The following is a 26,271-nucleotide window of genomic DNA, read 5'->3' on the forward strand; positions in this document are numbered from 1 at the left end:
GTAACAGCTGGGACTCTTTGGTTGGGAAACTATGCACTACCCTAATACAAAGGTAATTTTAGGTCCCTATCAAAACCACACACAACTTTTCCAGACCACTGAATGTCAAATTTTTCCTCATATAGCAGTGTTTCCCCACCAGGGTGCCTCCAGCTGTTGCAAAACTACAACTCCCAGCATGCCCCGACAGCCTTCGGCTGTCCGGGCATGCTGGGAGTTGTAGTTTAGCAACAGCTGGAGGCACCCTGGTTGGGAAACACTTCACTAGTCTAATACAGATGTAATTTTAGTTCACTCTAGCCCAGTGTTTCCCAAACAGGGTCCCTCCAGCTGTTGCTAAACTACATCTCCCAGCTTGCCTGCACAGCTTTTGGCTGTCTGGGCATGCTGGGAGTTGTAGTTTTTCAACAGCTGGGGAAACTCTGGTTGGGAAACTATGCACTACCCTAATACAAATATAATTTTAGATCCCCATCAAAGCCACACACAACTTTCCCAGACCACTGAATTTCAAATTTTCCTCACAATATAGCAGTGTTTCCTCACCAGGGTGCCTCCAGCTGTTGCAAAACTGCAACTCCCAGCATGCCCCGACAGCCTTTGGCTGTCCGGGCATGCTGGGAGTTGTAGTTTTGCAACAGCTGGAGGCACCCTGGTTGGGAAACACTTCACTAGCCTAATACAGATGTAATTTTAGTTCACTCTAGCCCAGTGTTTCCCAAACAGGGTTCCTCCAGCTGTTGCAAAACTACATCTCCCAGCTTACCTGTACAGTTTTTGGCTGTCTGGGCATGCTGGGAGTTGTAGTTTTGCAACAGCTGGGACTCTTTGGTTGGGAAACTATGCACTACCCTAATACAAAGGTAATTTTAGGTCCCTATCAAAACCACACACAACTTTTCCAGACCACTGAATGTCAAATTTTCCTCATATAGCAGTGTTTCCCCACCAGGGTGCCTACAGCTGTTGCAAAACTACATCTCCCAGCATGCCCCGACAGCCTTCGGCTGTCCGGGCATGCTGGGAGTTGTAGTTTAGCAACAGCTGGAGGCACCCTGTTTGGGAAACACTTCACTAGTCTAATACAGATGTAATTTTAGTTCACTCTAGCCCAGTGTTTCCCAAACAGGGTCCCTCCAGCTGTTGCTAAACTACATCTCCCAGCTTGCCTGCACAGCTTTTGGCTGTCTGGGCATGCTGGGAGTTGTAGTTTTTCAACAGCTGGGGACACTCTGGTTGGGAAACTATGCACTACCCTAATACAAATATAATTTTAGATCCCCATCAAAGCCACACACAACTTTCCCAGACCACTGAATGTCAAATTTTCCTCACAATATAGCAGTGTTTCCTCACCAGGGTGCCTCCAGCTGTTGCAAAACTGCAACTCCCAGCATGCCCCGACAGCCTTTGGCTGTCCGGGCATGCTGGGAGTTGTAGTTTTGCAACAGCTGGAGGCACCCTGGTTGGGAAACACTTCACTAGCCTAATACAGATGTAATTTTAGTTCACTCTAGCCCAGTGTTTCCCAAACAGGGTTCCTCCAGCTGTTGCAAAACTACATCTCCCAGCTTACCTGTACAGTTTTTGGCTGTCTGGGCATGCTGGGAGTTGTAGTTTTGCAACAGCTGGGACTCTTTGGTTGGGAAACTATGCACTACCCTAATACAAAGGTAATTTTAGGTCCCTATCAAAACCACACACAACTTTTCCAGACCACTGAATGTCAAATTTTCCTCATATAGCAGTGTTTCCCCACCAGGGTGCCTCCAGCTGTTGCAAAACTACAACTCCCAGCATGCCCCGACAGCCTTCGGCTGTCCGGGCATGCTGGGAGTTGTAGTTTAGCAACAGCTGGAGGCACCCTGTTTGGGAAACACTTCACTAGTCTAATACAGATGTAATTTTAGTTCACTCTAGCCCAGTGTTTCCCAAACAGGGTCCCTCCAGCTGTTGCTAAACTACATCTCCCAGCTTGCCTGCACAGCTTTTGGCTGTCTGGGCATGCTGGGAGTTGTAGTTTTTCAACAGCTGGGGACACTCTGGTTGGGAAACTATGCACTACCCTAATACAAATATAATTTTAGATCCCCATCAAAGCCACACACAACTTTCCCAGACCACTGAATGTCAAATTTTCCTCACAATATAGCAGTGTTTCCTCACCAGGGTGCCTCCAGCTGTTGCAAAACTGCAACTCCCAGCATGCCCCGACAGCCTTTGGCTGTCCGGGCATGCTGGGAGTTGTAGTTTTGCAACAGCTGGGGGCACCGTGCTTGGGAAACACTGGGCTATACTGTGGCAGTAGCTAGATTGAATTTTCAGCTTTCCCTGTGCAGTAATGCCCACGTGCGGGAAGATGTTAGTGGGGATAGGGTTGTGTGTGACGGGGGCCACATTATGATGTCAGGTAGGAGATCATCAACTGAAGTAATGGGAGGAAGTTTGCTTCCCCCGCAGCACAGAGTATTTAAGACTGCGCAGATCTTGTGGATGTAGTGACCCCACCACTCGTGATCGTAGTGAGTTGATGGAATTTATGTGACATGGGCAGCGCCATGATGTCAGGAGAAGAATGGAGACAAGTGGAGTGTCACAGACTGATGAGCTACACAGAGGAAGGTGCGGGGTCATTCAGCAGCACAGAGTATTTTAGAAGAAGACTGTGCCTGTCTTGTGGAAGTTAGGTACCTGGCTGCTAATTTGAGGTTGGGGATTTTAAAGGGGTTATCCAGGAAAAAAACATTTTTATATATATATGTGTATATATATATATATATATATATATATCTCAACTGGCTCCAGAAAGTTAAACAAATTTGTAAATGACTTCTATTAAAAAATCTTAATCCTTTAAGTATTTATGAGCTGCTGAAGTTGAGTTGTTCTTTCTGTCTAAGTGCTCTCTGATGACACATGTCTCGGGAACTGTCCAGGGTAGAAGCAAATCCCCATAGCAAACCTCTTTTACTCAGTTCCCGAGACAAGCAGAGATGTCAGCAGAGAGCACTGTTGTCGGACAGAAAAGAAAAACTCAACTTCAGCAGCTGATAATTATTGGAAGGATTAAGATTTCTTTAATAGAAGTAATTTACGAATCTGTTTAAATTTCTGGAGCCAGTTGATATATACATATAAAATGTTTTCCTGGAATACCCCTTTTAAGTAAGGAGTGCTATAGAGAGATTATATAAAGGAGTAGGTTCTCTGAGCAGCACAGATTATTTCAGGACAGCAGGGAGCTGGCCTTTTGAGGGATATTAATTGTTCAGTATGTAGGGGGTGAATTTTTCTGTCTATTAAAGGGGTACTCCGGTGGAAAACTTTTTTTTTCTTTATCAACTGGTTCCAGAAAGTTAAACGGATTTGCAAATAACTTCTATGAAAAAATCTTAATCTTTCCACTACTTATTAGCTGCTGAATACTACAGAGGAAATTATTTTCTTTTTGGAACACAGAGCTCTCTGCTGACATCTCTGTCCATTTTAGGAACTGTCCAGAGTAGGAGAAAATCCCCATAGCAAACATATGCTGCTCTGGACAGTTCCTAAAATGGACAGAGATGTCAGCAGAGAGCACTGTGTTCCAAAAAGAAAAGAGTTTCCTATATAGTATTCAGCAGCTAATAAGTACTAGAAGGATTAAGATTTTTTTTAATAGAAGTAATTTACAAATGTGTTTAACTTTCTGGCACCAGTTAATTAAAAAAAAGTTTTCCACCGGAGTCCCCTTTTAAAGGCAGCTCTTCTGTATTTAATGTACAAAATACGGGTAAAATACCTCTGACATACTGATGATGTTTCATCCGTATTTCAGACGTATTCCCATCCTGTACCGATAAAATGATGACTGCATTGTAATAAACATTTGCTCCAGAAGGGGGAGCTAATGCACCATCAGCGCAGAGGAGACCGCAGAGGAGTCCTTATTACGGCCGGAGGGAGTGGACTGCGAACACCTCTCAGCAGATCGCGTCTCGTGTGATGGATTCTGAACGGCGGAGAAACAATTTGTTCTTGGAGAAATCGCTGCTGTAGTAACATTTTATACCTTCAGACGTGACAGCGGCTTTTACAGGAAGCAGGAGGGAGGGGGGGAAGCTATTCTGTGTTACTCAGTATTGCATTTAATGCGTTACTGATTCTGCATTGCAGGAGGAGGACCTGACTATCAATAATAATGGAGAGACGTCCTTGTGGTTGGTTGTGCATGAAGAGCCTGAATAACATGGGGCTCAGGGGACCATAGATTGTGGTTACAGATGCCGCGGCACATACTGATAATCTGATAGAATCCATACTCTCATTCATCACAAGCTTTTTGGCTTGTGAATAAAATTCTAGAACAACAGTGAAGACTGAAACACAAATAAGGTAGAGGGATAAAGAGAAAGTGGAGTATAATACAGGACATAACTCAGGATCAGTACAGGATAAGTAATGTAATGTACACAGTGACCTCACCAGCAGAATAATGAGTACAGCTCTGGAGTATAATACAGGATATTACTCAGGATCAGTACAGGATAAGTAATGTAATGTATGTACACAGTGACCTCACCAGCAGAATAGTGAGTACAGCTCTGGAGTATAATACAGGATATAACTCAGGATCAGTACAGGATAAGTAATGTAATGTATGTACACAGTGACCTCACCAGCAGAATAATGAGTACAGCTCTGGAGTATAATACAGGATATTACTCAGGATCAGTACAGGATAAGTAATGTAATGTATGTACACAGTGATCTCACCAGCAGAATAGTGAGTACAGCTCTGGAGTGTAATACAGGATATAACTCAGGATCAGTACAGGATAAGTAATGTAATGTATGTACACAGTGACCTCACCAGCAGAATAGTGAGTACAGCTCTGGAGTATAATACCGGACATAACTCAGGATCAGTACAGGATAAGTAATGTAATGTATGTACACAGTGACCTCACCAGCAGAATAGTGAGTACAGCTCTGGAGTATAATACAGGATATAACTCAGGATCAGTACAGGATAAGTAATGTAATGTATGTACACAGTGACCTCACCAGCAGAATAGTGAGTACAGCTCTGGAGTATAATACAGGATATAACTCAGGATCAGTACAGGATAAGTAATGTAATGTATGTACACAGTGACCTCACCAGCAGAATAGTGAGTACAGCTCTGGAGTATAATACAGGATATTATACAGGATATCTTCTCCTCTTCCCCTTGCTGTCGGGGTTCCCCAGGGTTTGGTTCGGGGTGCTCTACTCTTTTCACTCTACACATCCCCCATTGGAAAAACAATCAGTAGATTTGGTTTCCAGTACCACCTCTACGCTGATGACACCCAACTCTATACCTCCTCCACCAACATCCCCCCTGCACTCCTACAGAATACCAGTGACTGTCTCTCTGCTGTCTCAGACATCCCCCCTGCACTCCTACAGAATACCAGTGACCGTCTCTCTTCTGTCTCAGACATCATGTCTTCTTTATATCTGAAACTAAATCTTTCTAAAACAGAACTTCTTGTCTTTTCTCCATCAACTGATACTGTACCTACCCCTGACATTTCCATCTCGGTATGTGGTACTACCATAACTCCCGGGCAGCAGACTCGCTGTCTTGGAGTTATACTTGACTCTGATCTGTCTTTCACTCCCCATATTCAGTCTCTTTCACGTTCTTGTCACCTGCATCTCAAAAACATTTCCAGAATCCGCCCGTTTCTCACTACTGAAACTGCAAAAACTCTCATTATTGCTTTGATTCCCTCCCGCCTCGACTACTGTAACTCTTTACTAATAGACCTTCCTTTCTCCAAACTCTCTCCATTCCAGTCCATCCTTAATGCCGCAGCCAGACTCATCTTCCTCTCCAGCCGCTACACCGACGCCTCCTCCCTGTGCCAGTCACTACACTGGTTACCAATTCAGTCCAGAATACAGTACAAAATCCTCAATCTCACACACAAAGCTCTCCACAATGCTGCACCTCCTTACATCTCCTCTCTCATCTCTGTCTACCATCCTACATGTTCTCTCTGATCTGCTAATGACCTCACACTAACATCTTCTATAATCCGAACTTCTCACTCCCGTCTCCAAGACTTCACTCGTGCTGCACCGGTTCTCTGGAATGCTGTCCCTCAATCCCTCAGACTCAACAACAACATCCATAGTTTCAAATGGGGCCTAAAAACACATCTCTTCAGACAGGCCTATAACAGTCTCTAATTGGCCTCAACATATCCCCAACATATCCCCAACATGCCCCCAACATGCCCCCAACATGCCCCCAACATGCCCCCAACATGCCCCCAACATGCCCCCAACATGCCCCCAACATGCCCCCAACATGCCCCCAACATGCCCCCAACATACGCCCAACATACCTCCAACATATCCCCAATATATCCCCACACCTCTTGTTTGAATAGTTATTGTGTAATTTTATGTCTGATACTTGTCATTGTTTGTACCCCATAATTGTAAGCGCTGCGGAATCTGTAGGCGCTATATAAATAAAATAAATACACAGTGACCCCACCAGCAGAATAGTGAGTGCAGCTCTGGAGTATAATACAGGATATAACTCAGGATCAGAACAGGATAAGTAATGTAATGTATGTACACAGTGACCTCACCAGCAGAATAGTGAGTACAGCTCTGGAGTATAATACAGGATATAACTCAGGATCAGTACAGGATAAGTAATGTAATGTATGTACACAGTGACCTCACCAGCAGAATAGTGAGTACAGCTCTGGGGTATAATACAGGATATAACTCAGGATCAGTACAGGATAAGTAATGTAATGTAGGTACAGTGATCCCACCAGCAGAATAGTGAGTACAGCTCTGGAGTATAATACAGGATATAACTCAGGATCAGTACAGGATAAGTAATGTAATGTATGTACACAGTGACCTCACCAGCAGAATAGTGAGTACAGCTCTGGAGTATAATACAGGATATAACTCAGGATCAGTACAGGATAAGTAATGTAATGTATGTACACAGTGACCTCACCAGCAGAATAGTGAGTACAGCTCTGGAGTATAATACAGGATATAACTCAGGATCAGTACAGGATAAGTAATGTAATGTATGTACACAGTGACCTCACCAGCAGAATAGTGAGTACAGCTCTGGAGTATAATACAGGATATAACTCAGGATCAGTACAGGATAAGTAATGTAATGTATGTACACAGTGACCTCACCAGCAGAATAGTGAGTACAGCTCTGGAGTATAATACAGGATATAACTCAGGATCAGTACAGAATAAGTAATGTATGTACACAGTGACCTCACCAGCAGAATAGTGAGTACAGCTCTGGAGTATAATACAGGATATAACTCAGGATCAGTACAGGATAAGTAATGTAATGTATGTACACAGTGACCCCACCAGCAGAGTAGTGAGTACAGCTCTGGAGTATAATACAGGATATAACTCAGGATCAGTACAGGATAAGTAATGTAATGTATGTAGTCGTGGACTCCACCAGCAGAATAGTGAGTGCAGCTCAGGCACCACCCGTGTGTAGCCCCAGCCTTAAGCAGGCCATAGACATAGGGCAGCTTTTGGTCTTCTGCTCTATTTATACCATTATCTTCCTGCAGGATGAGATAAAGCTCCTCTCTGTACAATGTATAGAATCCCACGTGATGTTGCGGTCCCCAGCCTTGCGCATTGTGTCTCCCTGTTCCCCTTATTACAGCCGGTACTAGCAATAGGGGCCTCCGAAAATATCCCATTTTTATTTTTGTCATCCAGATGGCAAATATTAAAAGTGAATGTTGTGGAGACGCAGCGGCAGGTTTTTCATGGCTCCTCGCTGGCTGCGTGACAGACTTGCTTTCTCATGCGAGGATTATTGCAGCGTATTTTCCCCATGTCACATTTATTGGATTGTACGGCAGCGCTGTGGATTATTAGGTCGGGATCTGGTAAGATTAATGAGAGGAGGACGGCAGACTGTTATTTCTGGAAAGAAAACACTGGTTAATAATAGGAGCGGAAGGGACGTCTGCACAACAAAGATGATGAATCGCCTGGGGATGCTGAGATTAAAGTGATGTCCAGCTCTTACATCATTGTCCGATACAGAGCTCCAAATCCCCAGCACAGCTGTAGAGTTAAACGATAAGATTCTGATCCTCCTCTAGGGGGAGCTTAGTACAAATAGTGTATTAAGAAGCACTCTCTGTTTGTTTGTTTTCCCCCCCATATCATGCACACTTGCCATGACTAGTCATACAGCACCACTTGTTTTACTCCAGCTCAGCTGCATCTATGCTTTTCATGTCAGTAACTGGGTCATGTGATCACCAGTCTGACCCCCAGAAAATCACAGTGTTTAATGTGTCAGATATAGGTAGTCAGTCCTGGGTTCCTGTGAACTACAGGATTGCATCATCACCTACCAGACTTCTTCCTGGCAGCTACCAGACAACTCCCCTCCCAGCTCTATCTATATACAATTGCTGCTTTCTCTATGGGATCAGGATATGTAGTAGTTATATACCCCCCCCCCCTCCAGCTCTAAATGTATACTGCTGCTATCTCTATGGGATTGGGATATATGGTAGTTATACCCCTCCCTTCCAGCTCTATCTGTATACTGCTGCTGCTTTCTCTATGAGATTGGAATATATAGTAGTTATACACCTCCCATCCAGCTCTATCTGTATACTGCTGCTATCTCTATGGGATCAGGATATACAGTATTAATACACCTATCCACCCAGCTCTATCTATATACTGCTGCTTCTATCTCTATAGGATCAGGACATATATAGTAGTTATACACCTCCCCTCCAGCTCTATCTGTATACTGCTGTTGTCATCAAGCACAAACATCTTTGTTTCAATCCAGTGTCTTAAGCTGCAAAGAGCCAGAAACGGGGACGATTGCCAGGACTAACCGAACACTTCCTCAGTTGGAAGGGGCCGACTTGTGTCTGTTCTTCTGATGCCGGTCCCATCGCGGTGTCACGATCGGTCACCGCTTCTGTAGTAACGCCTAAGGGCCGGCGGGGGAAATGAAGACCTGACAGCAGAACAGGGGCAGCCATTTCATACACTATTTAGCGGCACAGCCCGCGGGGACCCCCTCTCCTTACCGTCAGAACATTCTTGGCAAGATCCACAAAACGTCTCGTGACGGCTGGAAATTAATTACATCTGTTCTGATTTCATGAGAATTCACCGTTCCTTTCATGCCTTCTGGGTGGTTATTAAGCGGCGGTCGGTCTCATCGGGCAGGGGGGGGAGGATGGGTCCCGGACGAACAGCTGCAAACACCTGGTCGGTAATGGGATTAAAACCCTCCATTGATTATTTACAAGGCCATTACGTGTGTTTTTTTTTTTTGGATGCTGAAGCGCTATTTTAGCCGCCCACATCCTCTGTCTAAAAATATGTAAACTTTCAGTAGCTGCCAGGAAAAAACAAAAAAATAATTATCATGGAAGCGAATGTAAATGCTACTGAGATAAGTGGCGTCACCCCAGGGCTCGATAAAGCGGCTGTACGCTGCGCCGCAGGGGTTGTTTTTTTCCCCTTCCTAATTGAAAATTAAAGGTTATTTTTGATACAATTGACTGGCCGTACGCGTTGTACTTTATATGATTTAATAATTGTTTATCGGAATTGTTTTGGCGCATAGAATAACGCCTTTATTTTTTCTTCTTCAAGGGTGCACCCCAGTGAAATGTGGGCGAGCGGTGACAGACGCTGTGATAACCCAAGAGGAGGCCAAGAGGATGTTGAGGTACAGTCTGATTCTTCCCCATACAGAACCTAGATCCTTTAGAAGTTAGTGAGACGATTGAACAACACTTACCAGTGTTATTCCCTTCCCAACCATATCTCCATATCAGTGGTCTCCAAACTGTGGACCTCCCAGATGTTGCAAAACTACAACTCCCAGCTTGCCCAGACAGACAACTGCTGGGAGTTGAACATCTGGGAAGTTCCGTAATTTGGAGATCGCTGCTACAGAGACATGTTTAGGGAGGGAGAAACAACGCCTAAGGTGGAACAATATTCTATACAGTCATCCCTCAACTTACAATGGCCTCAACATACAATAGTTTCAACATACAGTGGTCTTTTCTGGTCCATTGTAACTTGAAACCAGACTCAACATACAATGCTACAGACAGTCCAGATCTGTGAAACATGTCAATGGCTGCAAGAACTGACCAATCAGAATGGGCATTTTACTGGTAAAACCCCTGTATTACTGAAGTGCATGCACTGATTGATGTCTGGTAGCGCCCCCTACAGTAAAAGTGAGGTATTACATGTTCTGTACTACTCTTTACCTGTATTACTGAAGTGCATGCACTGATTGATGTCTGGTAGCGCCCCCTACAGTAAAAGTGAGGTATTACATGTTCTGTACTACTCTTTACCTGTATTACTGAAGTGCATGCACTGATTGATGTCTGGTAGCGCCCCCTACAGTAAAAGTGAGGTATTACATGTTCTGTACTACTCTTTACCTGTATTACTGAAGTGCATGCACTGACTGGTGTCTGGCAGCGCCCTCTACAGTACAGAGAGGTATTACATGTTCTGTACTCTTTACCTGTATTACTGAAGTGCATGCACTGACTGGTGTCTGGTAGCGCCCCCTACAGTACAGGGGGTTATTACATGTGTACTCTTTATCTGTATTACTGAAGTGCATGCACTGACTGGTGTCTGGTAGCGCCCCCTACAGTACAAGGAGGTATTACATGTTCGGTACTACTCTTTACCTGTATTAGGGTGCATGCACTTTACGTTTCTTAAGATACGGGACCGTATACGGCTGGGGAGAGGGGGCGGAGAGTCGGGGGCGGGGCAACCGCACGCAGCCGTATGCGGTCCCGTATCTAATGTATTTCAATGAGCGACCGGAGTGAAACGCTGCCTCCGTAGGTCCGGTCGGCTCCGTTTTGGCCCGTATACGGTTTCCCGACCGGACCTACGAACGAAGTCAACAGCGTTTTTAGGTCCGGTCGGGAAACCGTATACGGGGCAAAACGGAGCCAACCGGAGGCAGCGTTTCACTCTGGTCGCTCATTGAAATACATTAGATACGGGACCGCATACGGCAGCGTGCGGTTGCCCCGCCCCCAACTCTCCGCCCCCCTCTCCCCAACCGTATACCGTCCCGTATCTTAAGAAACGTAGTATGCATGCACCCTTATTGAAGTGCATGCACTGTGTCTGGTAGCGCCCCCTACAGTACAGGGAGGTATTACATGTTCTGTACTCTTTACCAGTATTACTGAAGTGCATGCACTGTCTGGTGTCTGGTAGCGCCCCCTACAGTACAGGGTGGTATTACATGTTCTGTACTCTTTACCTGTATTACTGAAGTGTATGCACTGACTGGTGTCTGGTAGCGCCCCCTACAGTATAGGGAGGTATGACATGTTCTGTACTCTTTATCTGTATTACTGAAGTGTATGCACTGACTGGTGTCTGGTAGCGCCCCCTACAGTATAGGGAGGTATGACATGTTCTGTACTCTTTACCTGTACCACAGTTAGCTGCTCCTTTGTACCCAGGTGAGGGCGGCTCCATGTTACTTTTTTAGGACATTGCGTGTACTGTACAGGACCCTGAAGAAGCTCCTGTCCTCTACATAGACCAGCGTTTCCCAACCAGGTTGCCTCCAGCTGTTGCAAAATTACAACTCCCAGCATGCCCGGACAGCCTTTGGCTGTCCGGGCATGCTGGGAGTTGTAGTTTTGCAACAGCTGGAGAGGCACCCTGGTTGGTAAACACTGACATAGACAGTGATTTAAAGATCTTACTTACTATTATATGTACGATCTTGCTTTATCTATATTAGTTATGTACTTATTTTTGTTTAATCCTCACTTTTTCCTATTTTTGGATGTCATGCCGGCAATCCACCCCGGTGTTACACAGTATATTATAATTACTTTAAGAATTACTTGCACAAAATAGCAGCCAAACCCTTCCAAAAATAGATGTCCAACATATGAAAGGTTAATGCTCCACGGGATGTATCATAAGTAGTTGTTCTCAATGTGTCTGAGAAGCGCTGGAGCACCTTGCAAATGTGCCCACTTCTTCAGCGCTAGTCGTGTGCGCGCCGGTGTAGGCGCTGATGCAGATTCTACTGACACATATCCGGGGATACCGCCAGGTTAGTGGGGCGCTGTTTTAAAACTCACAGTCACTACTTCCTTTATACTTTTGGGCATTTTTAGGCTTTTTTCACACATATATCCTTATTACCACAAATCCATCAATTGTTATAAAATCTTTATTATACCATTTTTACACGTTCATTATTTTACTATTTATCCCCGCGCCCGCACATGTCCTTGAGAACCAGTACACCCATTTTGTTTTAATACTTTGTTAATCACTTTTGCTTGCCAAACCCGTTGTAGCCATTAGGGGTCCGCACCGTACTGGATTCTCGGACCACCCGACAGATTGAGCACACCCGCTACCATTTTCTCTTTCAAGATTTACATTTTGTCAGGGATGACGTAATTTCCTAATGGTCCATCTAAAGTGGACCACACACTTACTTATCCACCTTATACTCCTCCAAGCTTCATCGCAAGGGTGCATGCTTGGCCAAACAGGCGTATTTCATACAACTCACCTCTCTGGTGGGGCTGAGCGGTGTACCGGTTCATACCGAATAGCGAAATTTTTGTGCTGCACGATATGAATTTTTCCCCATAACTCAATACCGGTTTGGCCCCTCCCCCTCGGGAATGAATGAATTATCAGCCCAGCGCTGCGCTGTCCCCTAACTAACTGTCCACAAACTAATCATATGTGACCCGTGAGCGCTGTTCTGCCCCCCCCCCCCCCCAATTAATTATCAGCGCTGCGCTGTCCCCATCGGGGTACTACTCACGTCACCCGCAAGCGCTACCCTCCTCGTCCTCCTGTTTGTTGCGGCCGCCGGCGCTGACACTCTATACTAGTGGTCTTCAACCTCCAGATGTTGAAAAACTACAACTCCCAGCATGCCCGGACAGCCAACGGCTGTCCGGGCATGCTGGGAGTTGTAGTTTTGCAACATCTGGAGGTCCGCAGGTTGTAGACCACTGCTCTATACTGTACCCTTATGCCTGGGCTGCAAAAGGTAAACAAAATAAACTTTAACTCGCCTTCCCCATCGGTCTGGACCAGCTTCCAGGGAATGGAACGTCGGACAGCCGTCAGGCTATCACCGGCCGCAGCGATGTTCCGCCTCGGCCGGCTTCTTACATGACAGTGGGCTCAGCCTATCATCGGCCGAGGCGGAACATCGCTGCGGCCGGTGATAGGCTGACGGCTGTCCGACGTTCACGTCCCCAGGTAGAGCGTAAGGCCAACGCAGGAACATGTGTTAAAGTTTATTTTTGTTTACCTTTTGCAGCCCGGACATAGGGATACAGTATAGAGTATCAGCGCCGGCAGCCGCAACAAACAGGAGGACGAGGAGAGCAGCGCTTGCGGGTGACGTGAGTAGTACCCCGATGGGGACAGCGCAGCGCTGGGCTAATAATTAATTTTGGGGGTTGGGGGGGAATACCGTTATATACCGTAGAACCGCCATAAGTTAGAAAAATACCGCGATACACACATTTGCCCATACCGCTCCAAGCTCTATTCTCTGGTAGCGTCCTTACTAGTGGAATCTATGCCATGACGATGAATTGCTGCGGCTCTGAAATTCAGCGGAGGTCAATCTACTAGATGGAGGGGATCCTCTAACATTCTTCATCCCTTGCTTTGCTATTTGAGTATAATATGTGGCATTTGCTTGAATACATCTCGAATCTGATGGATTTGACCGACAACTCTGCGCTACAGCAATCGCAGACACGCGGAGCAGGACATTAAGCGTCGGATATAATAATTATGAAGATTTTCCTGCAGCGGAGCTGTACGTTACATCCATGATATTGAATATAATTGCAGAGCTAGATCACACAGCAGGATGTACGTCTTACTGGAGACCAGACTCATGGTTATAACTACGGTGTCTCCAAGGAGCTACTGGGAAATTGCCCTGGTCGATTACTGGCTGTAATGGTTTGTTTTGCTATTAAAACCCCCTATGTTACTTATGCTTCTGAATCTGATTGAAACCTACAGCTCGGCCCAGTATGGTACGACAACCATTTATAGTAGCTGTGATGCTGATCAGTCACCTACCCAAGCTTCATATAAATGCATAGCCCCTGCTCTCTTCCCTTGCCTCTAATGCTCCTCTTGTCAGGTTTTACTATCTATAGGAGTCTCGGAGTGGAAAGCTCGAAAAATCTGTACTCCTTTTAACCCCTTAACGACGCAGGACATATATTGATAGCTCCTATGGGACCTATAACACTGCAAAAAAAAAGTAAAAAAAAAAGTGTTAATAAAGGTCATTTAACCCCTTCCCTAATAAAAGTTTGAATCACCCCCCTTTTCCCATAAAAAAAAATAAAACAGTGTAAAAAAAAATAAAAATAAACATATGTGGTATCGCCGCGTGCGTAAATGTCCGAACTATAAAAATGTATAATTAATTAAACCGCACGGTCAATGGCGTACGGGCAAAAAAATTCCAAAGTCAAAAAGAGCGCATTTTTGGTCACTTTTTATATCCTTAAAAAATGAATAAAAAGTGATCAAAAAGTCTGATCAAAACAAAAATCATACCGATAAAAACTTCAGATCACGGCACAAAAAATGAGCCCTCATACCGCCCTGTACGTGGAAAAATAAAAAAGGGGGTTTATAGGGGTCAGAAAATGACATTTTTAAACGTATACATTTTCCTGCATGTAGTTATGATTTTTCCCAGAAGTACGACAAAATCAAACCTATATAAGTAGGGGATCATTTTAACCGTATGGACCTACAGAATAAAGATAAGGTGTCATTTTTACCGAAATATGCACTGCGTAGAAACGGAAGCCCCCAAAAGTTACAAAATTGTGTTTTTCTTCGATTTTGTCGCACAATGATTTTTTTTCCCGTTTCGTCGTGCATTTTTTGTGTAAAATGACTAATGTCACTGCAAAGTAGAATTGGCGATGCAAAAAATAAGCCATAATATGGATTTTTAGGTGGAAAATTGAAAGGGTTATGATTTTTAAAAGGTAAGGAGGAAAAAACGAAAGTGCAAAAACTGAAAAACCCTGAGTCCTTAAGAGGTTAAAGGGGTACTCCATGGAAAAAAATTGTTTTCAAATCAACTGATGCCAGAAAGTTATACAGATTTGTAAACTACTTCTGTATTAAAATCTTAATCCTTCCAGTACTTATCAGCTGCTGTATGCTCTAGAGCAGTGGTCTTCAACCTGCGGACCTCCAGATGTTGCATAACTACAACTCCCAGCATGCCCGGACAGCCGTTGGCTGTCCGGGCATGCTGGGAGTTGTAGTTTTGCAACATCTGGAGGTCCGCAGGTTGAAGACCACTGCTCTGGAGGAAGTTGTGCAGTTCTTTTCTGTCTGACCACAGTGCTCTCTGCTGACACCTCTGTCCGTGTCAGGAGCTGTCCAGAGCAGGAGAAAATCCCCATAGCAAACCTCTCCTGCTCTGGACAGTTCCTGACATGGACAGAGATGTCAGCAGAGAGCACTGTGGTCAGACTGAAAAGAACTACACAACTTCCTGTGTAGTATACAGCAGCTGTTAAAGGGGTAGTCCAGTGGTGAAAAACGTATCCCCTATCCTAAGGATAGGGGATAAGTTTGAGATCGTGGGGGGTCCGACCGCTGGGGCCCCCTGCAATCTCTCTGTACTGGGCCCCGGCTCTCCGGCCTGATAGCGGGTGTTGACCCCCACACGAAGCGGCGGCCGACACGCCCCCTCAATACATCTCAATGGCAGAGTCGGAGATTGCCGAAGGCAGCGTTTCGGCTCTGCCATAGAGTTGTATTGAGGGGGCGTGTCGGCCGCCGCTTCGTGCGGAGGTCAACACACCCCCTTCCCGCGGGCTGTCGGGGCTCCGTACAGGAGATCGCAGGGAGCCCCAGCAGTCGGACCCCCCGCGATCTGCAACTTATCCCCTATCCTTAAGATAGGGGATAAGTTGTTAACCACTGAGTCACCACTGGACTACTCCTTTAAGTAATACATAGAAGAAATTTACAAATCTGTAGAACTTTCTGGCATCAGTTGATTTAAAGACTTTTCTTTTCCTACGGAGTACCCCTTTAAATATTGGGGCAGCTTGAATGACAACCCAGTTCCCAGGAGACTCCAGTAAAACCAGTCAAGTAAGTCAGGCTACTGTTCTGTATGCAGGTTCTGCTCACTTCTGTTTCCAGTTATGGGTAAAGTTATCTGTGAAATATTTTCCAGTTCTCTGTTTCTCTAAGCCCCAAAAGATCAGGACCCTGTATTATAGATTGATGCCTGAGCGCACAGACCCCCCATTCTCCAGAAGGAAAATTTGCTCCCCCCCCGTCTGCCCACATCACAGCTCCCTGTATAACACTACACCCTGGCTCCTTGTATGTATACGCAGGTTTGCACGGCACCTACTCAATTCCATCAGTATAGGAGCGCGTGCCAGCTGGCGTTGAGCGTCTGTTTCTCGTTCAGATCTCATTACGGACTCTTGTTTTTTTTCCTTACAGGATAGCTGAGTCGGGATTGTCCCTCGGAGGCTCTGACGGAGGGGTGAGTTTTGGATATCAGAGGTTTCGACAGATTAATACAGACTTTTCAACACCTTTCATGAGCCCCTCTAGCTGTGAAGGCTGTAATCCATCCTGTGCTTTCATAGTGGAGAGTGAAAATGTGTGTGTGGGAGATTGTCCCGGCCGCATTCATTGTAATCCCAGCTGCCGGGCTCTGGTAATACACATCACATGCCGGCAGAGCGTTACCATCAGCATTTCTAGGCTTCTACCCAATCCTCATAATGGGTGAAGAAAGGGTGACGCTTGTTTAGTAGCAGTGTCAAGCTCAATCGTTACACATAGTAGGGCTGCATGATTTGGGGAAAATGTGCGATTGCAATTATAGAGGTAAATATTGCCATTGTGATATAATAAATAAATAGTGAGATTCCCCAATTTCATGTCCAATCTAATGTCCCCATTTCATTTCCATCACACAATTTCACATTCCCCCCTGTTTCTATCCCCCCCAGTTTACATCCACACCCTCTTATTTCACATCTCCCTTGTTTCATGTACACACCACTATTTATTTTCCCCTAATTTCACATCCCCCCCATTTCATGTCCATCTCCCATTTTACATTCCCCCCCTATTTCATTTCTGTCTCCCATTTCTCATCCACACCCCCCCATTTCACATCTCCCCTATTTATGTCCACACCCCCATTTCACACCTATCCCGTCATTTCATGTCAGTCCTCCCCACGTCACATCCCCCCCTCCCGACGTTACATCCCCCCCCACGTCACTTCCCCCCCACCCCACATCACATCTCCCCCCACATCACATCTTCCCCCCTTCATGTCCACACCCTCATTTCATGTCTACACATCACCCCCCATTAATGTTCTGCCTGGGCACGGGGGCAACAAAACTGATGCTTACCAAGAGCCGGTCCCCCTGTAGGTCTGTCCCAGATCCCGTTCAGTGTTTCCCAACCAGGGTGCCTCCAGCTGTTGCAAAACTACAACTCCCAGCATGCCCGGACAGCCTTCGGCTGTCCGGGCATTCTGGGAGTTGTAGTTTACGAACAGCTGGGGGCACTCTGCTTGGGAAACACTGGTATAACGAATTCAACCCCAGATTGAGTGCTGGGGATCTGATCAGCACAATCTAATAAGATAAACTTGGCAGTGAGTGTTTCCCTGCAGCTCCCCTACAGGGGAGAGGAAGCATTACACATTGCCTATTCAAATCACTGGGTTGACTGTGTAATGCATTACAGAACAGGTGGCGTGAGACGTTCATTGAAGTTTAAAGGGGTACTCCGCACCCCTAGACATCTTTTCCCCTATCCAAAGGATAGGGGATAAGATGTCAGATCGCCGGGGTCCCGCTGCTGGGGACCCCCGGGATCTTGGCTGCAGCACCCACCTGTACGGCTTGCACCTCACACCGGCAACGCTGGAGGCTTCGGATCCCGACCACAATGGTGGACGAGCGTGACATCATGACTCCGCCCCGTGTGACGTCACGCCCCGCCCCCTCAATGCAAGTCTATGGGAGGGGGCGTGATGGACCTCCCATAGACTTGCATTGAGGGGATGTCACGCTCGTCCGCCATTGTAGTCGGGATCCGAAGCCTCCAGCGTTGCCGGTGTGAGGTGCAAGCTGTACAGGTGGGTGCTGCAGACGAGATCCCGGGGGTCCCCAGCAGCGGGACCCCGGCGATCTGACCTCTTATCCCCTATCCTTTGGATAGGGGATAAGATGTCTAGGGGTGCGGAGTACCCCTTTAAGAGATTGTCAATGTGAACCCCCCTCCCCCCCGTTAACCCATTATTATATATTATCAGAAAATAGATTTCTAAACCTTATAACTCTATTAATTTTTGATCAGTGAGGGTCCAATCATCAGTGCCCCACTGACAGTGGCTCGTCCATATGACCATGCTGTGTCTGATCACTGCAGCTCATCTTATTTATTATATGGGATGATTGGGAGTCTATGGGAATAACCTGATGTGCTTGTTAAAGCATTATATGAACACTGTGGCCCCTTCACTATGCTGACTAATAGTGGTCCCACAGTTCTGATCTTTGCTTTTAAGATAATGCAAAGTATTGCCCATAGGGTCTGCACCAGACCCCTCAATGGACTCATTAATGGGTTATTTATTGTTTAAAAAAAGGCAGAGCGAAGTTGTAATTCCACACACAACCTGAGGACACGTGTGGCGCTGTTTTTTTTAAAGAAAACAGCTTTGTTTCTCTAATCCTGAATAACCCCTTTACATGAATGGGTATGATCTGCAGTATTTTGCATAACCATAGATTTTAGTGCAGTGGTCTTCAAACTGTGGCCCTCCAGATGTTGCAAAACTACAATTCCCAGCATGCCCGGACAGCCGTTGGCTGTCCGGGCATGCTGGGAGTTGTAGTTTTGCAACAGCTGGAGGGCCACAGTTTGAATACCGCTGTTGTAGTGGATCTATATCTGGAAAAGAAAACAGATCTTTTTATCAATTTCATACAACCCCTTTAACGTTCATTGATCACATAACGCTGCTTTTTCTCAACTGTTCAGCATTACAGAGCGACAGTCACATTGTACCTTTTGATATTCCCTTTTTCCTGACTTTGAAGCGCATCTGTAGGGTTAATGATACTGCTGTGAACCTGTCATAACACTTCAGGAATACCCGCCACATAAACGTCTCAATACTGGAGACAAGATGGGCAGGTTTGATCTCAATATGACAGCCTGATAAAGGGAAGCTCAGAAATCCATAGACAGCAGGAGAGGTTCCTTATGTTACATCCAGTCTGGTGGAGAAGTGATATAGAGGGGGATGTATGCATCTATGGGACATGCTGGCACTACAGTGTTTATTCCAGTGTTGAGTTGACATTTAAAGGGAATTTCCCCCCAAAAAAAGATCTGATAGAATTGAGTAGCTATTGCAAGGGCCATGAGCTGAACCCACACTCTGTTGTGATATAAGGACCAAGGACCGTGTCTCTACCCTGTTACTAACCTGACATGGACACGGTGACTTGTAGCTCCTACAGTCTCTAGGACTTTGTCTCTCCTTCCTTTCTCTCTAGGACTTTGTCTCCTTCCTTTCTCTCTAGAACTTTGTCTCCTTCCTTTCTCTCCAGGACTTTGTCTCTCCCTCCTTTCTCTCTAGGACTTTGTCTCTCCCTCCTTTCTCTCTAGGACTTTGTCTCTCCCTCCTTTCTCTCCAGGGCTTTGTCTCTCCCTCCTTTCTCTCTAGGACTTTGTCTCCCTCCTTTCTCTCTTGGACTTTGTCTCTCCCTCTTTTCTCTCTAGGACTTTGTCTCTCCCTCCTTTCTCTCTAGGACTTTGTCTCTCTCTCCTTTCTCTCTAGGACTTTGTCTCTCCTTCCTTTCTCTCTAGGACTTTGTCTCTCCCTCCTTTCTCTCTAGGACTTGGTCTCCCCCTCCTTTCTCTCTAGGACTTTGTCTCTCCCTCCTTTCTCTCCAGGACTTTGTCTCTCTCTCCTTTCTCTCTAGGACTTTGTCTCTCCCTCCTTTCTCTCTAGGACTTTGTCTCTCCCTCCTTTCTCTCTAGGACTTGGTCTCCCCCTCCTTTCTCTCTAGGACTTTGTCTCTCCCTCCTTTCTCTCTAGGACTTGGTCTCCCCCTCCTTTCTCTCTAGGACTTTGTCTCTCCCTCCTTTCTCTCTAGGACTTGGTCTCCCCCTCCTTTCTCTCCAGGACTTTGTCTCTCCCTCCTTTCTCTCCAGGACTTTGTCTCTCCCTCCTTTCTCTCTAGGACTTTGTCTCCCTCCTTTCTCTCTAGGACTTTGTCTCTCCCTCCTTTCTCTCTAGGACTTTGTCTCTCCCTCCTTTCTCTCTAGGACTTTGTCTCTCCCTCCTTTCTCTCCAGGACTTTGTCTCCCTCCTTTCTCTCTAGGACTTTGTCTCTCCCTCCTTTCTCTCTAGGACTTTGTCTCCCTCCTTTCTCTCTAGGACTTTGTCTCTCCCTCCTTTATCTCTAGGACTTTGTCTCTCCCTCCTTTCTCTCTAGGACTTTGTCTCCCTCCTTTCTCTCTAGGACTTTGTCTCCCTCCTTTCTCTCCAGGACTTTGTCTCTCCCTCCTTTCTCTCCAGAACTTTGTCTCTCTCTCCTTTCTCTCCAGGACTTTGTCTCCCCCTCCTTTCTCTCTAGGACTTTGTCACTCCCTCCTTTCTCTCTAGGACTTTGTCTCTCCCTCCTTTCTCTCTAGGACTTGGTCTCCCCCTCCTTTCTCTCTAGGACTTTGTCTCTCCCTCCTTTCTCTCTAGGACTTGGTCTCCCCCTCCTTTCTCTCTAGGACTTGGTCTCCCCCTCCTTTCTCTCTAGGACTTTGTCTCTCCCTCCTTTCTCTCTAGGACTTGGTCTCCCCCTCCTTTCTCTCTAGGACTTTGTCTCTCCCTCCTTTCTCTCTAGGACTTGGTCTCCCCCTCCTTTCTCTCCAGGACTTTGTCTCTCCCTCCTTTCTCTCTAGGAGACTTTGTCTCCCTCCTTTCTCTCTAGGACTTTGTCTCTCCCTCCTTTCTCTCTAGGACTTTGTCTCTCCCTCCTTTCTCTCCAGGACTTTGTCTCTCCCTCCTTTCTCTCTAGGACTTTGTCTCCCTCCTTTCTCTCTAGGACTTTGTCTCTCCCTCCTTTATCTCTAGGACTTTGTCTCTCCCTCCTTTCTCTCTAGGACTTTGTCTCCCTCCTTTCTCTCTAGGACTTTGTCTCCCTCCTTTCTCTCTAGGACTTTGTCTCTCCCTCCTTTCTCTCTAGGACTTTGTCTCTCCCTCCTTTCTCTCCAGGACTTTGTCTCTCCCTCCTTTCTCTCTAGGACTTTGTCTCCCTCCTTTCTCTCTAGGACTTTGTCTCTCCCTCCTTTATCTCTAGGACTTTGTCTCTCCCTCCTTTCTCTCTAGGACTTTGTCTCCCTCCTTTCTCTCTAGGACTTTGTCTCTCCCTCCTTTCTCTCCAGGACTTTGTCTCTCCCTCCTTTCTCTCCAGGACTTTGTCTCTCTCTCCTTTCTCTCTAGGACTTTGTCTCTCCCTCCTTTCTCTCTAGGACTTTGTCTCTCCCTCCTTTCTCTCTAGGACTTTGTCTCCCCCTCCTTTCTCTCTAGGACTTTGTCTCTCCCTCCTTTCTCTCCAGGGCTTTGTCTCTCCCTCCTTTCTCTCTAGGACTTTGTCTTTCCCTCCTTTCTCTCTAGGACTTTGTCTCCCTCCTTTCTCTCTAGGACTTGGTCTCCCCCTCCTTTCTCTCTAGGACTTTGTCTCTCCCTCCTTTCTCTCCAGGACTTTGTCTCTCCCTCCTTTCTCTCCAGGACTTTGTCTCTCCCTCCTTTCTCTCTAGGACTTTGTCTCCCTCCTTTCTCTCTAGGACTTTGTCTCTCCCTCCTTTCTCTCTAGGACTTTGTCTCTCCCTCCTTTCTCTCCAGGACTTTGTCTCTCCCTCCTTTCTCTCTAGGACTTTGTCTCCCTCCTTTCTCTCTAGGACTTTGTCTCTCCCTCCTTTCTCTCTAGGACTTTGTCTCCCTCCTTTCTCTCTAGGACTTTGTCTCCCCCTCCTTTCTCTCTAGGACTTTGTCTCTCCCTCCTTTCTCTCCAGGACTTTGTCTCTCCCTCTTTTCTCTCTAGGACTTTGTCTCCCTCCTTTCTCTCTTGGACTTTGTCTTTCCTTCCTTTCTCTCTTGGACTTTGTCTCTCCCTCCTTTCTCTCTAGGACTTTGTCTCTCCCTCCTTTCTCTCTAGGACTTTGTCTCTCCCTCCTTTCTCTCTAGGACTTTGTCTCCCCCTCTTTTCTCTCTAGGACTTTGTCTCTCCCTCCTTTCTCTCCAGGACTTTGTCTCTCCCTCTTTTCTCTCTAGGACTTTGTCTCTCCCTCCTTTCTCTCTAGGACTTTGTCTCTCCCTCCTTTCTCTCTAGGACTTTGTCTCTCCCTCCTTTCTCTCTAGGACTTTGTCTCTCCCTCCTTTCTCTCTAGGACTTTGTCTCTCCCTCCTTTCTCTCCAGGACTTTGTCTCCCCCTCTTTTCTCTCTAGGACTTTGTCTCTCTCTCCTTTCTCTCCAGGACTTTGTCTCTCCCTCTTTTCTCTCTAGGACTTTGTCTCTCCCTCCTTTCTCTCCAGGACTTTGTCTCACCTTTCTTTCTCTTAAGGATTTTGTCTATAATTTTCAGGGCTTAGGGATCAGTAGAGTTTATACCCCTTAAAAAATTGCATCCCCACATTACATATCAATGTTATTGTGTTGGCCTTGAGGAGTTTATGTTCCTATCATATCTCCAGGTCTGGTCGCGGTCATCTATTAGGTTTCTGTCTGGTATAAATCAGAAATCCTTTTTTTTTACAGTATGTAAGAAGCTAAGCAGTGCACCCCTCTAAGACACTTTTCTTTCCCCTACCATCACTGTTTAGTGCCGCTCATTTCTCCATCCGTCAGCCCCATAATATAGTTTGGATTTTCTCCCCCTCCCTCCATCTTCACATTCAGGTTTTGCAGATTCTATTGAAAAGGATCTCAGCAGCCGTACGTCCCATGACTTCAGATTTGTAAATGGAAATGATTTCATACCGAGTGTAGAAGACTATGGGATGTTTTCCATGCCTGCTTACCCTGCTGATTCCCTGTGCCAGTCCTTACCCATAATGCTGCCACTTGTGCAGATGATTATTTGGTAGGAAAGTGATGGCACACACTGTGCATTAAAGGAAAACTCTCAGCTTTCTCCCCCCGCACTAACCAGCGGTACTGGCTGGTAGTGCGGGTGACGCTGATCAGTTTGATGCTTAACGTGCCTGGATCCGCCGCACCGTTCAGCCCTAATCGTCTATTTTCGGGATATGCTAATGAGGTGATAACTGGCACTGTCCGGGCTAACTGGCACTCTGACGTCAGTGCCGCCGGCCGTAGCGCCGCCCAGCTCATCAATTTTCCTCCCCTCCCTCCGCCTCTCCCTCTTCTCCCCGCTCTGTAATGAAGAGAGAGGGGAGGAATATTGATGAGCTGGGTGGCCCTGTGGCCAGCGGCCCTGACATCAGAGTGCCAGTTAGCCCGGCCAGTGCCAGTTAGCACCTCATTAGCATATCCCGAACGGCGCGGCAGATCCGGGCACGGTAAGCATCAAACTGATCAGCGCCCCCCGCACTACCAGCCAGTACAGCTGGTTAGTACGGGGGAGAAAGCTGAGAGTTTTCCTTTAACTCGCCTCAAATATATCAGGACTTCTCCTCTGCTGGTGACTCTCTTCATCTTAATCCTTATAGATCTTGAATAGGAATACAAGAGCTGTAGTTTAGATGACACAGCAGCCGGAGATTCTGTATTGTACGCGGGGTCTTGTGGCACATATCTGTGATCTGAACCTCAAGCATGAGGCTATTCATGTCAGAACCTCCATAGTGAAGTGCTCTGTATATACTTATCTTTTCCTTCAGTTTATGCTTTTGTCTCCAGTTTTTCAGTCTGTTCTGCCTCTGTCTATGTCTCTGTTCTCCTGTTCTTCAGACTACCATTCCGTTTTGCTCCCCCTTAGGCTATGATTGTGATTTCCTTGTGCCTTCAGTCTTTGCTTCTGTCTCCTTTTCTTCAGGCTATTTTGTCAATCTATCCCCTTTCAGTCTATACTGGTCTCTTCCTCTCTCCTCGGTGTCTGTCTGCACCAGTCTAGGCTTCCATCTCTTTGTTCGGTCTCCCCTGCCTTTCTCCTCAGGACTCTGTCTCCCCTGCCTTTCTCCTCAGGACTCTGTCTCCCCTGCCTTTCTCCTCAGGACTCTGTCTCCCCTGCCTTTCTCCTCAGGACTCTGTCTCCCCTGCCTTTCTCCTCAGGACTCTGTCTCCCCTGCCTTTCTCCTCAGGACTCTGTCTCCCCTGCCTTTCTCCTCAGGACTCTGTCTCCCCTGCCTTTCTCCTCAGGACTCTGTCTCCCCTGCCTTTCTCCTCAGGACTCTGTCTCCCCTGCCTATTTCTCTTGATCTCTGTCTTTTGTGTCTTTCTGTCTAGGTCTTTATTCTTCTAACATTCTCTCTAGTTATTTGTCTCCCCTGCTCGCTCTCTCTCTATCTCTCTATCACTCTCTCACTCTCTCTCTCTCTCTCTCTCTCTCTCTCTCTCTATCACTCTCTCTCTCTATCACTCTCTCTCTCTCTATCACGCTCTCTCTATCACTCTCTCTCTCTCTCTATCACTCTCTCTCTCTCTCTCTATCACTCTCTCTCTCTCTATCACTCTCTCTCTCTCTATCACTCTCTATCTCTCTCTCTCTCTCTCTCTCTATCACTCTCTCTCTCTATCACTCTCTCTCTCTCTATCACTCTCTCTCTCTCTATCACTCTTTCTCACACTCTCTCTCTATCACTCTCTCTCTCTCTATCACTCTCTCTCTCTCTATCACTCTTTCTCACACTCTCTCTCTATCACTATCTCTCTCTCTCACACACTCTCTCTCTCTCTCACACACTCTCTCTCTCTCTCTCTCTCTCTCTCTCTCTATCACTCTCTCTCTCTCTCACATTCTCTCTCTATCACACTCTCTCTCTCTCTATCACTCTCTCTCTCTCTCTCTCTCTCTATCACTCTCTCTCTCTATCACACTCTCTCTCTCTATCACACTCTCTCTCTCTCTATCACACTCTCTCTATCACTCTCTCTATCACTCTCTCTCTCTATCACACTCTCTCTCTCTCTATCACACACTCTCTCTATCACTCTCTCTCTATCACTCTCTCTATCACTCTCTCTCTCTCTCTCTCTATCACTCTCTCTCTATCACTCTCTCTCTCTCTCTCTCTCTCTCTCTCTCTCTCTCTCTCTCTCTCTCTCTCTCTCTCTCCCTCTGTCTTGATCTCTATCTCTCTTGATCCCTGTCTTTTGTGTCTTTCTGTCTAGTTCTTTATTCTTCTAACATTCTCTCTAGTTCTTTGTCTCCTTGGCTTTTTACCTATTAACCATTTGCCTCCCTAGCCCGTCTCTCTGTTCCTCTGGCTCCTCTGTACGTCTGTGTATTCCTTGCTTTTCTCCCAGCCTTTACAACAGTCACAAAGCATAAAAACCTTTCCTGGTAAAACTATTGATAACTCTGTCCCATTGTCTAAACACCTGTTTTAGATGACTCTCTGAACTAAAATATCTAGCTGTCACGGTTTTCTGTCAGATCAGGGTAACATCAAACTACAGTACACTAAAATATAAATATGGATAAAATATCATTTTATAATTTCTTTTAAATAAAGCACAATCCGGGCAGCCCAGAATAAGCCAGACATTATGAAGCTCTTACAGACAGTACATACAATATATGGTTGTGAATCCTGCCGATCCCACGCGGCACTCACTTTGTGGCATGCTGTATTACCAGGTTTTGCTGGCCGCCTCTTAATGGTGTTCTCTGTCACTGTTTTTAATACATAGTATCGTTTCTGTTTCATTTGATTATGTTTTAGTAATGTTCCTTGCATTTCTCTTGTACAAAATAAACTGCTATGCTGACTGTAAGGTATCATTTTCCTACAAAAGGAGAGACTGAGCCCAAACTTTTATCCGGCACTCCCGCTCTCTTAAGTGCGGAAAATGAGGGCTCGTGACCTGCACATGGTAATCAGGCGGTGTGATTACCCAGAAGCCTCTGCTGTGCCAGCGTGTGGCACTAAAGAATCC

General features: G+C 46.1%; 1 protein-coding gene across 17 annotated transcripts in view; it reads left to right on the top strand.

The window, feature by feature from the left end:
- The window catches only part of OGFOD3 (2-oxoglutarate and iron dependent oxygenase domain containing 3), a 452,864-nt gene that overhangs the window by 9,513 nt on the left and 417,080 nt on the right, over window positions 1–26,271 (top strand). For all 17 annotated transcript variants that reach the window (XR_008849651.1, XR_008849649.1, XR_008849652.1 and 14 more), the window contains exons 3-4: window positions 9,695–9,770; window positions 16,613–16,655. Coding sequence is in view for 5 of the 17 variants with exons in the window: in XM_056550515.1 (XP_056406490.1) it covers window positions 9,695–9,770; window positions 16,613–16,655 (119 nt within the window). In the remaining 12 variants the exon portion in view is untranslated. The remainder of the gene's footprint in view (window positions 1–9,694; window positions 9,771–16,612; window positions 16,656–26,271) is intronic.

Source organism: Hyla sarda, chromosome 13 (genome assembly GCF_029499605.1).
Source record: "Hyla sarda isolate aHylSar1 chromosome 13, aHylSar1.hap1, whole genome shotgun sequence".
Classification (NCBI taxonomy): Eukaryota; Metazoa; Chordata; class Amphibia; order Anura; family Hylidae; genus Hyla; species Hyla sarda.